At 40.3% G+C, this 14135-nt stretch overlaps 1 protein-coding gene across 1 annotated transcript in view; it reads left to right on the forward strand.

Annotated features, from left to right (window-relative positions):
• Nucleotides 1-14135, forward strand: part of ZC3H11D (zinc finger CCCH-type containing 11D) — a 147985-nt gene that overhangs the window by 123508 nt on the left and 10342 nt on the right. The window contains exon 12 of the mRNA XM_085651189.1: nt 10860-10967. Within this exon, the coding sequence (XP_085507315.1) occupies nt 10860-10967 (108 nt within the window). The remainder of the gene's footprint in view (nt 1-10859; nt 10968-14135) is intronic.

Genomic DNA, 14135 nt, shown 5'->3' on the forward strand with positions numbered 1-14135 from the left:
GGCCTCCGGAAGCTTGTTATATCCCTGTAGCTCAAACAAGAAGTCAGCCAATTGAACCTTGGAGTCATGTCAGGGTCAAGGGTTCAAAGCAAGCAGGTCCAGTCTTCCTTGAGGCTCCAGACAGCAGGGCAGTCCTTCTTCTGAGGCTTCACAGGTCCAGGAGAGTTCTGATTTCAATGCAGAGATCAGGGTCGCTATGTTTTGGATCTGGCAAAATCTTCAGTTAAGCCGGGAGAAGTGCACTCTGACTCCAGCCAAGGGTTCTGGGCCTTGAGGATAGCACTTGGGGTTAAGGACTCACTCCTATAGAGGCCAGCAGAGGGGACCAGGTCAGGTCCACTTTGTACTGTTCATCTGAAAAGCTGGACAGGCCTATGGATGTTTGTTGTGTCCCTGTAGCTAACTGACCCTTGGAGTCACGGCTGGGATCATGGGTTCAAGGCAAGCAGGTTGAGTCTTCCTTATTCAGACAGCATGGCAGTCCTTCTTTTGAATCTTCTCAGGACCAGAGGTGTTCTGGTTTCAGGTTCTAGGGATGCCACTTTTATGCCCACTGTCAGCCTGTGAATGGGGGACACCACCTTAGTCTAACCAGAACCTGGCCAGTTCCGCTCTTTTCCCTGAGTTTGGCTCCTGTCTGTCTAGTGAAACAAAAGACAGGCAGGCTCTGGTGTGAGCGGCATTTACCCGTGACAAGGTAGGCATTTTCTGAAGTGAGGAAGGGATTGAGTATAACCCTTAAGCTACACCTCAAAGCTCAGGAAGGGCTAGGAAAAACTCCCAGATCCTCCTGCTCAGTAGAGAAACACCCTTCCATACACCCAAGGCCCTGCTTGTACGGACTGAGAGGCATATACGTCATATAACAGGAGGGCCATTAGCAGTCAAGTGACCCTAGAAGGCACATTTGATTTAGGCAGAAAAATGGCAACTTTATAAAAGTGGCATTTCCATAATAGTAATTTAAATTCTGATTTACCATCAAAGAAGGTTATAAATTACCATTAAAATGAGTGGAAGAAGTATTTTCCAAGCTGTTCCAAAACTGTATTTAACACTTATGAAGCGTAATAAGGTAAATCAGTGTTAATCTAATGAAGAGCCAGCCTTAAGCAAGCCTTGCCACACAGCCACATTGAAAAACAACTTTGGGAATTTTTCACTGCCACATATGTTAAACATATAACCCCCTGAATACGGTGTGGGTTGGAGTTTCCTCCGACCGACAAAGCTATTTTGGGAACCAAACAAACTCAGGTCTGTGGTTCTGACAGCATTATTTGGATGCAACCGCACCATTTCTCAAAAAGGGCTTGTACAGCCAGCAGAAACCAACCACAGCACAAGCTCCCATTGAGAAATGGGAGTTTATGAACATCCCTATACCATGTGTGAGGCACCGCATGTAGCCCACCAAGCACAGACGTGGAGGGCCAGTGATCAAGGGGGTCCTGCTAGGAGCCCCCAATATTGCTTTACAACAGCCTGTCATATCGAAAAACACAACATGGAAAGGCTGTTGGAAACCAACATCATAATCTCGATGGCAGAAACACCATCCCCAAGGGATTATGAGGCCTTTCTAACCGACCGACGATCTCCATGAGCCCGTCGAATTGTGTCAGTCGGTCTCTCCGACTGCTGCCTCCGACCACACACATGACCACACACATTGTGATTCATCGGTCGGGGTTCAGACCGCAAACGACAAGCCATTGGTTGCATTCCGCACTGCATCGTAATGAGGCCCTAAACAGACATGTCCTACTTTTTAACTACCATGTACTCTGCCCTATTAGACTTTAAAGCCTACCTTTGGGACAACATATAAATATTAAAAAGGAAAGTATAGGACTGTTTTTCTAACTCTAAATGGCAGTTTACAATTGCGCTACAGGCTGCAGTTTCAGGTGTAAGACATGTTTTACAGTGCTACTTTGATGGGTCACACAATAAGTGCTGCAGCCCTCTTGCAGAATTTAATTTACAGCGCCTAAGTAATTATAGTACCATATTCTATGGACTTTAAAGTACATTAAATATGCCAATTAAGTGGATGATAATTTTACCATGTTTAAAATGGAGAACATGAACACTTTAACACTGATTAGCAGGAGTAAAGTGTGCAGAACCCTATGGCCAACAAAAAAGGGTTCAGTAAAAATAGGGCAATGGAGACAGAAAATCTGGGGTGATCCTACAGAAAAGGCAGATTTCCAACACACACTATGTGGGTTCAGGATCTATAGAAATCATGTTATTTCACAGGCAGCGATTTGGTGTTTTTCAGTTTGTTAGGTGACTAACTACTTATTCATGTATCTTGAAAAATGTAGTAATTGATCATTTTAACATCGACTGCTGTAGATAGTTAGCAATTTCTTTTATTTCATGTTGTTTTATCATTTTTATAAGTGTAGCTCTGGTATTTAATCATCTCTAATTCAGTTTCAACACCCCGTCTGGATCTTCTTCACCATGTAGAATCCAAAATATTTACCACATTTCCAAAGAAATAATCTTCTGACAAGAGGAATAAAGGTTAGAGTTTAGTATGCCTTTAGACTCTATGCTTCCATGCTCAGATGCTTCATGGAGAGTCCGCTTGGATTTCAAGTTATGTGGTCTCCAGTGTCACAAAATTTGCCATGGAGTGAAAATTATAGGTTCTTGCTCTTTTCTGCTGCACCCATGAAATAACGCCCAGACAACAAGGAAAAGGTGATATAAATAGCTCTGAAATCAAACAGGTTAGTAATATCAAAGCCCAGGTTGTGACATTAAATTCCCAGGTACCTGGAACATGTGAGGATGTCTCAGATATAAAATAGATTTATTGGTACAAAATAAAGAGGTATAATAATGACCACTCCTCTGTCTAAAGCTGATAAAGAAAAAGCTTGATGAACCCTGGCAAAGTTTGATTGACTTAATTTCTTTTTATGTGACTCTTGAATCAAAGAAACAGAATGTTTAAAATTAGTTTGCAAGAAGAGTATTGGTCTTTTTTATGTTATTCAGGATATTGACATTAATAGAAATTAGGTTTAGATCAACCTTATTTTTATTGAAATGATGCTGTCTTACAGTGAACCAAGTTCTGTTTTATCGGCTGCCCTTCTTAAAACTACAGACCTCCCCTATCCACATCACTTTATTTCTTTGAATTTAGTCATCTATACCATGATAGCTTGAGCAACTAATTACTGAAGCATTGGTATCATTTGCTCCCATTGTCCTTTTGAAGGTTCAAATGACATGTCCAGGAAATCATATTCATTGATTATTCTCAAGAATTCAAGTTGCATGGTTTTCGCAAAGATTTTTTCGTTTACTCTGAAACCACTAATCCAGCATAAGCAGTATAAATATTTTTCGGTTTATCTTTAAATTGACTACACACTTATTTGTCCCTCTAACTCGACTGGGATTCATACAGCTAGACGGATCACAGCATTACCCTCACCACAGAGGCGAATGGGCCTCTGATGGATCTTTCTCTGCCAATTAGAGTGGTGGGAATTGGAATGTCCAAAATCACAACGTTAGCCACCTAATGAGGACCATTATTTGGGGACTAACTCACAAGTTTGAAATGAAGTTCAAATACACTACTCTCGGTACCATATTGTTAAAATAATGTATTGTAATGGGGAGACCCATTCTCCTAAGGAAATTAAGTCTGACTAAAATGATACAAAGCAGAAGCTTTGCTATTGCAACACAGATTAAAAGAGGCAGTTCTTTATATTCTGAAAAGATTTGCTCATTCTGAGAAGATAGTTATTGTATTAATGTTCCGAAATCGATACAGATAAGCAGTTTCTTAAGCATCTGACTCAACAATATTAAGGCATGTAGCATTAGACTACACAGTTGGTCAAAAGTTCAAATCCAAAGAGGATGGTTTAAATCAAATATCAGACACAAGGGTACAGACTCCTGCCACTAATAAAGGCAGAAGGATAGCTTGATTCTCTTTAACAGCATCTGAAGATTTAAAGCAAATGGTTAAAGCAATTAATTTTAAAGTCCTCTAAGGGTGAGCCCAGGAATATTGGCAAAAAGGAAATATGAAGCAAACATCAATTAGTTTGGCAAAGAAAGATTCCAAGTGAACTATATTGAAATAGCAGCATCAGCAAAAAGGCAGTCCAAGATAGAAATTTGAAGGATGATTATAAAATCATAGAAAAAGAGTTCCATTCTCTCGCAAGGACAAAAAAATAAAATGTTGTGTTGCATCAAGGAGAAAGAAAAGGCATGGTGCCACCCCTCCTTTGGGGTTTCTTCCTTTATAGTCCGTATGACATCTTAATAACGTGGTGCCACTCCACTAGTTAGACCATCATATGATTAGTTTACGTATGTAATCACCAAATACATTTAGTTACTCCTGCATTCTCACCCAAGCACTTTTTGTGAACGACTTGGCTTTCTAGGTCTCACAGATTTGTCAGCGGTAAGAAATGAACAATGTAACTGACTATGGTGTCAGGTTAGAGTTGATTCCCCCCCCTAGCCATTTCACAGCAAACTTTGAAAGAATGCCCTCTGTATGTAAAATGAAATATGCACAGAGCAATGCAACATCTGCAGAAATCTAAATTAATTATTTTGCTTGCTAAGTGAAATTTGCAACTCAGGAAACAACAAATCTAAATCTTAAAATGCATACATCAGCTTTGATTGAATTACACTAAATTAGAATCAAATATATTGCATTGAATCGTTATTTCATAATTAGAGAATAATAATAAATGTTTCACCAATGTATTATTACACAAAATTAATTCACGTTAGCTATGGACTATTGCCACAAATTTTTCAACATCCATACATTTAAATTATTCTTGAAAACCACTTTACTAAAATCGTTTCCTAATTTTTATAATCATTCGGGTCTCTACTATCACATCTGTAAGTTTCAAATTCCTAACTAATTTTATCGCATTATTGCACCACGATCCATTCATAATACATTTGCAATGAAAGGCAATCAAACTGTTAGGCCTCATAATTAGATCCATTAGTTGTCTTCAGTATGTGAATAGTAAAACATAATTTCAGAAGTAATCTTGTTATTGAAATTCGCTTGATTATTGCTATAACTGTTTAGCAATATATTTTCTTATTTTTTACCTCTTTCAAGCATGCTTTTATGGTGCTGTTACTTCACATGTCTCTATTTCTGTATCACTCTGTTCATCTTGTGTAATGTGCACTTTCCGGTTTTTGTGTCTAAATAGGTAAATGTGTCATGTAGAGTGTTTTTGAAATATTTGCACTATCAAGCCCCCCTCTGATGGCAAATCAAGCCATTACAATATCTAACCATCAGATCTCATTACAGCTTACGGGTTTGCTGTCTTTAACCTCTTTCTTCTAAGATTTTCATTTTGTCATATATTGTCCATCTTCTATTTTAAGATCAGTTCTCATTCTTTTCATTCTTGTTTGTATTTTCCATATTTGCTAAATGTGATAAATATTATCATCAGCATTATGCCACTTAAGGTCTCAAGATAGAAATTACCAATCTGTTTCCTAAATTACCTAACCAGTTACCAACATGTGACAGTCCCTTACCCATCGTTTCCCAGGTACAGTCAGCTTTTAAATCTCTCAAGTCATCATTTAAGTCAGTAATGTTTTTGATGTAACTCTCTAAATCTCTGTTCTTATCTGGTATATTGGTGCAACAACATGGGACCATTAATAATCAACAGACTTCGCCCTCCTTCATGAAAATGATATCAAGGGCAAGTCAATTTTGAATCACTATCAACCTTATTGAAATCATTTCTACATCTATAACAGAACAGTCTCAGCTGTACTGTGGCTACTTTTTCAACTATAGTAGAAAGTAGTGTAATTCCACTCCTACTGAAGGGATTAAAACTGCAAAAATATTACCTATTATTTCACTTGCACTCACACCTTTCTTTATTCTCCCATTCTCAAAATTGTTTTCTCTTTCAAAATCATTAACATGATACATTTTTGGAAAAACTACTCCCATATTGCATGTTCCATACCAACCTCTCCGTACTCTATAAAAAGCATTCTTTCCACAAATATAATAACCCCAGGAAAGACTAGATCAATACCTTTTAAGTATCTTACCCAGTTCTCACTCACCAGAACTTTCAAAATTCCTGTTAATAATTGATCATTTTCTTGACATCCTAAGTTTACCTTTGTGTTGCCAGTCTAATGCTAATGAGGACATTCCTTCTAGGATTTTATTTTCTTGTTGTGTAGTTTCCAAGGAGTTAATTTAGCCAATGTGTTAGTATTTATAGTTATATTGCCTTATCTACTTTCTTTATTAAGTCTAGAATTTCTGCCCACCAGGCTGTGGAAAATCTACATTATCTCATCTACTTTCCACTAAGTTTATAAAACTGATCTCAGCTGTTCCTAAATTGCCTGTTAGGTTAAATCTAAGTAAATAAGCCATGTCTAAAGATTGAGTTGGTCTAGATATATATCCCATAGTTTCAGTGTTTAAAGCTTCATAATATGGAGTTAAGTCTTTTGATACCAGAAGTTCAGAAACGATCTGATCTTGATTAGATTATAGCAGTCCGTTTTCCTTAAAGGAAATTGAGATGCTTTACAAGACGAAAAAGGAAAAGTTTTCTTTTCATTTTTTAAGAGCAGGCTGTGATCCGTGGGACCACTGCCTGCTCATAGAAATGATTTTACAAACATTCACAAAGGGGTAGGGGTCCCTTGGGGACCCCTTCCCATTTGCGAATGGGTTACCACCTACTTGACGTAGGTGGTAAAATGCAATGTTTTGGAACCACAATTGCAGTCACAAAACATTTGTGCCGATGCGATTCGGTATTAGGAAGGGAAGCCCTAATACGGAATCGCAAAATTAGGTTTGCTGCATCAGAAATGCAATTTTGCGTTTGCAAACGGGCAGATTCTGTGAATCTGCCTGTTTGTGAATGCAAAAATGCTTGATACATCTGGCCCAACGTGTGGTAAATTTGAAGCAACATGCAAAGCAAGTAATATCAGAGAAATAATAGAAGAGATTCCAATATATACAAATGTGTATCTAGGAGATATTCCAACGTTGGATCCCAGGGCTCCTCAAAATTCAGATTGTTTAAGTAGAAAAATTCAAACTTACAGTTGTTTGAGCACTTTGGCAAAGTTTGGCGCAACAATTTTAAGGCTCAATTCAACAGTTCTCGCAAAACAAAAAGATTCTCATATCAAGTTCATTGATGAGTATATTCAAGAAACATTGGGCCAGTCCTTCAATAGACACACCGAGGTTGAAATTCAAATCCACAGCAAAATTTGTTTCAGAGAGGTTCAGATGGACTCGTATTGTTAATACAATGGGTAATAAACTCCTATTAATTTGCTGCCAGATAAATCCATTCAGGAGGTGTGTTCTTTTGACTCTTGCTCTTTTCATTGTCCATACTGCCATTTGCTCATCATCGGAATCACTTTGTTCAGACTGCTCAAAACATTTGGGAACAGCTGGTGGCACTTATCCTGTTGTAAGGCAACTTCTCAGAATTCCACCTCTTCTAGGCCAACAGTCTCCAGGTACTACTTGCTGTCATGCTGTTTGTTGTTTCTCTCACAGTCAACTTAATTTGCTTAGATCCTTTAATACCTGCATCTGACCCACCTCAGGCCAAAAGAGTTCTGCCCCAACAGCCTGCTGGTCCCCAATAGCTTGACTAATATGATCTCTCAGTCTCACTGTAACTACAGACACATCAGGAACAAGTGCTGTTGTATCATCAAGAAGACTTAGGACTCTGCGAGGGAGACTGGTGTTTACCCAATTCAGGAGACCTCCACACTTCACAGCAGTGTTGGTGACTAGGGTCAGCTGGAAAGTCCCTCTCTAGCACAGTTCCAAACATGTTTTGCACATGTGTTTATTCACCATTACCCAGGCACCAGAACTGAGGTCATGGCACTGCTCCTGTTGAACCACAAAGCTGCTTCACCAACCTGGTGAGGCGTAGAATGTATCACATCAGCCAGTCCCTTGCAGTAATCCAAAATAAGCTCATCAGTTATAGTCATGGGTGCATTAGCAGGAATAGCTGGCAGTGTCATTACTCTGCTCATATTTACTTTGTGTGCCGACGATCCTGTCCTCCTGTCTGCTGTACTTCTCAAACTCATTAACACAAGAGGAAATGGATCAGCCAATTCAAAGACGTTGAAGCGCCCTCTTTGCCAATCTGGATTTCAATGTGCCATTAACTTGCTCCACCAAGCCAGAGGTTTCTGGATGCTAACTGCAATGGAGCTTCTACTCAACCTACAGTGCGGTACATAGCATTTTCAGGACCTCATTGTTAAAATGTATTCCTCGATCTGACTCAAGTTGGAAATCCAAAACTTGGAATCAACTCTCTTAACAATAATTTTGCCACAGTCAAGCTATCATTCCTGTGTGTCAGATAAGCTGAAACCCATTTTAAAATGATGCATACAATGACCAAAACATACCTCAAACCGTTGCTAAGGGGCATTTCAATAAAGTCCATTTACATTCAGTTGAAGGGACCTGTGGATTTACCAATGTGACTCATAACAACCTGTGTTTTTCTTCCAGGGTTTTGTTGTTGACACATTACACACATGTGACACAAAGTCTCTCCAGACTTTCTGAATCTAGGACTTAACCACACTTCTTGGAAAAGGGGCACCATTGCGTTTCTCCCCACTAAGCAGGACCATGGTAAAGTCTCACCATATGTGGTATCAAACTCTCAGTCAATACATATCTGCCAAACGTCATCCTCTCTTTTGTTACATCCTGCTTGCATCTAACCTTGTTTTTCAGTTTTTGTCACTTCCTTTTGCAACTTCTTCACCTCGTCCCAGGTATCTACTGCTGCCAAAAATAAATTGCAATCTATGTTTTTTTTTATCTCTTCAATAAAAGTATTCACACTTAATGTACAATACTTCACCATTTCATCAACATATCGATTTCCATCAGTGACATAGTCAGTACCCTGCCTATTAGCAACACACTTCACAAATGTAATTTGGGCAGGCAACTATATGGACCATGAAAGGTTTTTCACAAACTTTCCATTTCATATTGGCAAACCAGAGGATGTCATGATGTCATGAACTCATGTGACCACAATTGCCCAAAGTCATGTTCGACTCTAATCCGTACAGACTATCCGTGTAAATTGTAACTCTGAGTTGCTCTGAAATGCTGCAAACCCACGTGAAGGTGACACTTCTGCGACCTGGACAGAATACACTCCTTGCAAGCAAGGTGCTTCTCCAACACCTCCAACTGTACACACAGTGTAAGAAGCTTTCAGATTTCCTTCATTGTCTCTCAAACAGGATACATCAACAAATCACACATGATCAGATTCAGGGAATGTTTAGTGAAAAAGATCCGGATGTGGTATGGTACATAATTCATTCATGAAAAAAGCGACAGAGTGCACACCTATTTTCAAGTTTTTCATTTCTTTCAACTTGTTTTGTTTACATAATTGAGTCACATCCAAGCCATCATGTTCAACTTCATCAGCCACCTTCTCATTTCCACGCAATGGCATCAAAGTAGCTGGGTTCAAAATCATGTATCTTTTGAGCATCACATTTTCTACACCAAGCAAAATCTGCTTATACTTGGTCAAACAACTGTTAGTAAAATACTGTGTATGAGTATGTGTCAACAATATCTCCACTGTAAGAGGTAGAAATACAGTCACTTGATGTCCCATGACTATACTTTTCCACTATGCAAGACTCACACATGCAAATACAACTGCTTTCAAGCATCCAGGCAATGCAGACACAACAGGGTCAAGAGTTGCCGAAAAGTAGGCTATCGATCTATGATGCATCTGTGTCAACAAATCTGATGGTGGTTCAAATTATTAATTTACAATTGTGCTTGATCAATTTTCTGGTCATATAACTATGTCTAAATAGCAAAGATAATCTGGAAATATTAATATCATATAGATATTTCTTTTACAGATCGTTTGTAATTTACGAGCACTGAACAATTGAAGAGGTTTTTTTTAGCCCTGGGCAGCCAACTACGCTATGATCGCGTAGTTTGTGCTACTTTGCACTACGCGAATTGCACGTAGCACATTGCAAAAACGCATAGCGTAGCGTAGTTGGCGTTTTTTGCTCACTCGCGGTCCTCGACGTCAAGTTGGCGACCGCGAGCGAGCAAAAAGACATCCTGGCGAGACTTCTTCCTCGTACGCGATCAGCAACATCACGTTGGCGATCGCGAGCGTGGAAAATAAACCTCAACTTGGGGAGGTCAGGTTTCTTATTGCGAGTGTTCGCGTATGCTTGCGACCGCTCATGATGAGAAACTACCAGTCCGCATTGAGAAAGCTGCCGCTCGAGTAAAAATCTACTTGAGCGGCAGAAAACAACAGCTCACACTGTGCGAGATGCCATTTTCAATCATTGCACAGTGCAGACAAGCATCCGGCACTGTGCAATCATCCCGAAGAGCGCACTATGCAGTTCGCGTAGCGCTACGGGTATCTTGCGTAGTGTGAAGTGCACTTTACGTAGCTACGTGTAGCGCTACTATGCCCAGGGTTAGTTTTTTTGATGTATTAATAATGTTATATTCTGAGTAACTGAATAAATTACTTCATTATATTATGAAACTGAATGTAAGTTATCAGATTACTTGTCACACATATTGGTGCAGCAGAAAATATTTATTTTCTTCGAAACACATGCTTCACAAGCCGTAGATTTAATAGAATATTTCAAACCTGAACAAATGTGTTGGATATTGTCTTTACATTTATAAATACTTATGAGTAATATTATGTGTCTGTTTGTCATAGCTACAAGGAATGTTGACCCAGCAATGAAACAGCCATGTAAAAGAGTGCGAAAAAAGCAATGGACCTATGAAGAACCCAAACCTTCACCTCGACCACCAAAAGAAAATGGTACTGTACAAACAGAATTGAAAAATAGTTTTCAGTACAAACAATTCCACATAACTTTATATTATTTAACTGAAGCAACATGCTAAATTTGGGTATGGGCACATCAGTTGCAGAGGTTGTTGGCTGTAGATATACAACTTCTTTTTGTGTGTTTGAGGCATAGTGTATTTCTTTTTAGCAGAGATGTTTTAATAGCTGAAAGAATTATTTGAGCTTTTTAGTTAAAACTAAGTTGAATCTCGTTTGCCCCATAACCTCTTACTACAATGTTCTGATTACAAGAAGTGGCTTCAGACCCCAGGGCAACTATTTTTCTCATGCGCTCTTCTATGGCAGAATCAGTTTAAGCTTGATTGTCATCCTTGATGGCACTGTTGCTCTAGAGGTACTATTGATGGGTAAATTCAACCCGTGGCCATATGTATGGATTGAGCATAACATAAGGACATATTGACGATATATCCTCTAATACAAGGAGGAGGAATCTTATCGTCATAATATTTTCATGCATGACTAAGTGGGAACACTCCAATTCTGTACATGCGGAAGCCCTGACAAAGTTCAAGTAACACAAATTGAACGAAACATGTTGGCTGGATGTCTTATATGAAAAAAGATCAGAAAATAAAATAAAAAGGAATATCCATCACAAAATTGCTTATTACGTTAGAAAATAATATTGCCGGTGCACTATTCCATATCAAGTACAATCCTTGACAATGTTGTTGATTGGCACCATATTAAGGCAGCACTTGACAATTAGAAGTCTTAAAGCATTAGTCCATATGTTTGAATGCCTACTAATTAGGCTTGGTAATTTCTTTTCATTGATGCACCAATATTCATGGATGACCCCACAGACACCAACTCCACCAACCTCCTGAAATGAATGGACAACATTGGCCGCACGCTGCTGGTCTCAGGCCCCACCTACAGAGCTGGACACATACTGGACCCCATCTTCAGGTCCAGCAGCAGAATCGGATACAGCCACACCATGGAACTCACCTGGTCCAATCATTCCATCATACATTTTACCATCACTGGATCCCCCGCACCATCCCCAACCACCATATCGCCCCTTTCTGTAGCAGGACCAAGTTCAATCAGCATCAATGGACTGACGCCCTCAGCCTCTCCCAGCCCGACGCCCACATCAACCTGAACCAGGCAGTAGAGAACTTCAGCGTTTGGATCACCTGCGCCATCAACTGAGTTGCAACCACTAAACAAGCCAGAGCACACGGGTCCACCAAAAGAGCAAGCTTGTACACTCCAGAACTCATTGTGGTGAAATGCGGATGCAAACAACTGAAAAGAATATGGCGCTTCAGCAAAAACTACAGTGATTGAGCCATCTTCAAGTCTGCCCTCAACAACTACCACCACCTACTTAAAACCACAAAAAAGAGTTCCCTAATACACTGTATCAAGGCCAGCGCCAACAAGACCAGGGAACTCTTCGCTATCATAAGAGAGTACACCTGCCCATCAGCCACTGCTTCCATTCCCCACCAAAGTACTGGAGAAGGTCATTAACCTCCCACTCACTGAATATTCAGAAAGAAACAATCTTCTAGACCCCTCTCGATCTGGATTCAGAGCTAACTACAACACCAAGACAACCCTGATTGCCGCAACAGATGACATCCATACCCTACTTGACAAAGGAGAAGCAGCAGCCCTGATCCTGCTCGACCTCTCCGCTGCCTTCAACACCACCTCCTTCCACTCACTCATCAACCATCTGTACCAGATTGGCATCAAGGACAATGCTTTTCAATAGATCGCATCCTTCCTCACGGGGTGCACACAGAGGATTTGTCTACCTCCCTTCAACTCACAGCCCAAGCACACCATCTGTGGTGTTCTGCAAGGTTCATCCATCAGTTCCACCATCTTCAACATCTACATGACATCGCTAGCAGACATCGTCAGAACCCCTGACATCAGCATCACCTCTTACGCCGATGATGCCCAGCTCATCCTCTCACTCTCAGCGGACCCCACTGTGACAAAAAACAACTTTCACAACTGCATGAAGGACATCTCAGCGAGGATGAAAGACAACTTCCTGAAGCTCAACACAGACAAAACCGAAGTGCTGATTTTTGGCTGCCACACTTCCCTCTAGAACGACTACTGGTGGCCATCGGAACTCAGACCCATCCCCACTCTGAAACACCATGCCCGCAACCTTGGAATTATCCTTGACAACCGAACTCTCCATGAAATGACAGGTCAACACCGTTGCCTCAGCCTGCTACCACATGCTTAGCATGCTCCACAAAATCTTCAAGTGACTACCCAACAGCACCAGAAAAACAGTGACGCAGGCCCTTATTACCAGCCATCTGGACTATGGCAATGCACTCTATTCAGGCGCCACCGGAGAATTCATGAAAAGACTCCAGATGGTCCAGAAACCTCCTCTAGCTCGCCATCCTGAATAGATGCTACTTCAAGCTCCTGACCCACACCCACAAAGCCCTCTACAAACAAGGACCGGCATACATGAACCACCATCTGAACTTCCACCAACCACCCAGAAACCTCCGCTCCACACACATAACTCTTGCACACACACCGCACATCCGCCGCTGCTGTACCAGAGGCCGAAGGAGGAAATGCATTTTAGATGAAGGGCTGAAGAGCTTGGTCCTGGTGGTGTAACTGCGCTGTGATGAGAAGATTTACAATAAAGTTTGAGAGGTAGGGAGGGCCTCACTTGCTTTGGGAGCTCACCTTGTTTTGCAGACTTATACAACGGCTTCACCAATAACTATCATGGTAGGCAAGCAAAACTCCATTAAAAAAAAAAACTATGTATCTCTTGACTTACAGTAACAGGCAAGAAAGGTGAAAGAATGCAGGCTCATATATTTGTGAATCACATTTTTTGCAACAAACGGCTGGGGTCTGACCTTCTGCTATTCTTTCTATAGTTTGCCTTATTTTGACATGAATGTGACAAGCATTACCAAAACCATTGAGTCTGGGTGTTTTATAAATTAAAGTGCGTCTTTGGGATTTCTGTGAGTCTAGTTGTGTGAGTAGTAGAGTGGATTAATGTGAGAATAATTGAATGGTAGTATGGGCAATTGAGTGTATGGATAAATTAGCGAATTAGTGTATTCATGATTGACTATGTCAGAGCATGGACGAGTC

This window comes from Triturus cristatus, chromosome 4_1, assembly GCF_964204655.1.
Source record: "Triturus cristatus chromosome 4_1, aTriCri1.1, whole genome shotgun sequence".
Classification (NCBI taxonomy): Eukaryota; Metazoa; Chordata; class Amphibia; order Caudata; family Salamandridae; genus Triturus; species Triturus cristatus.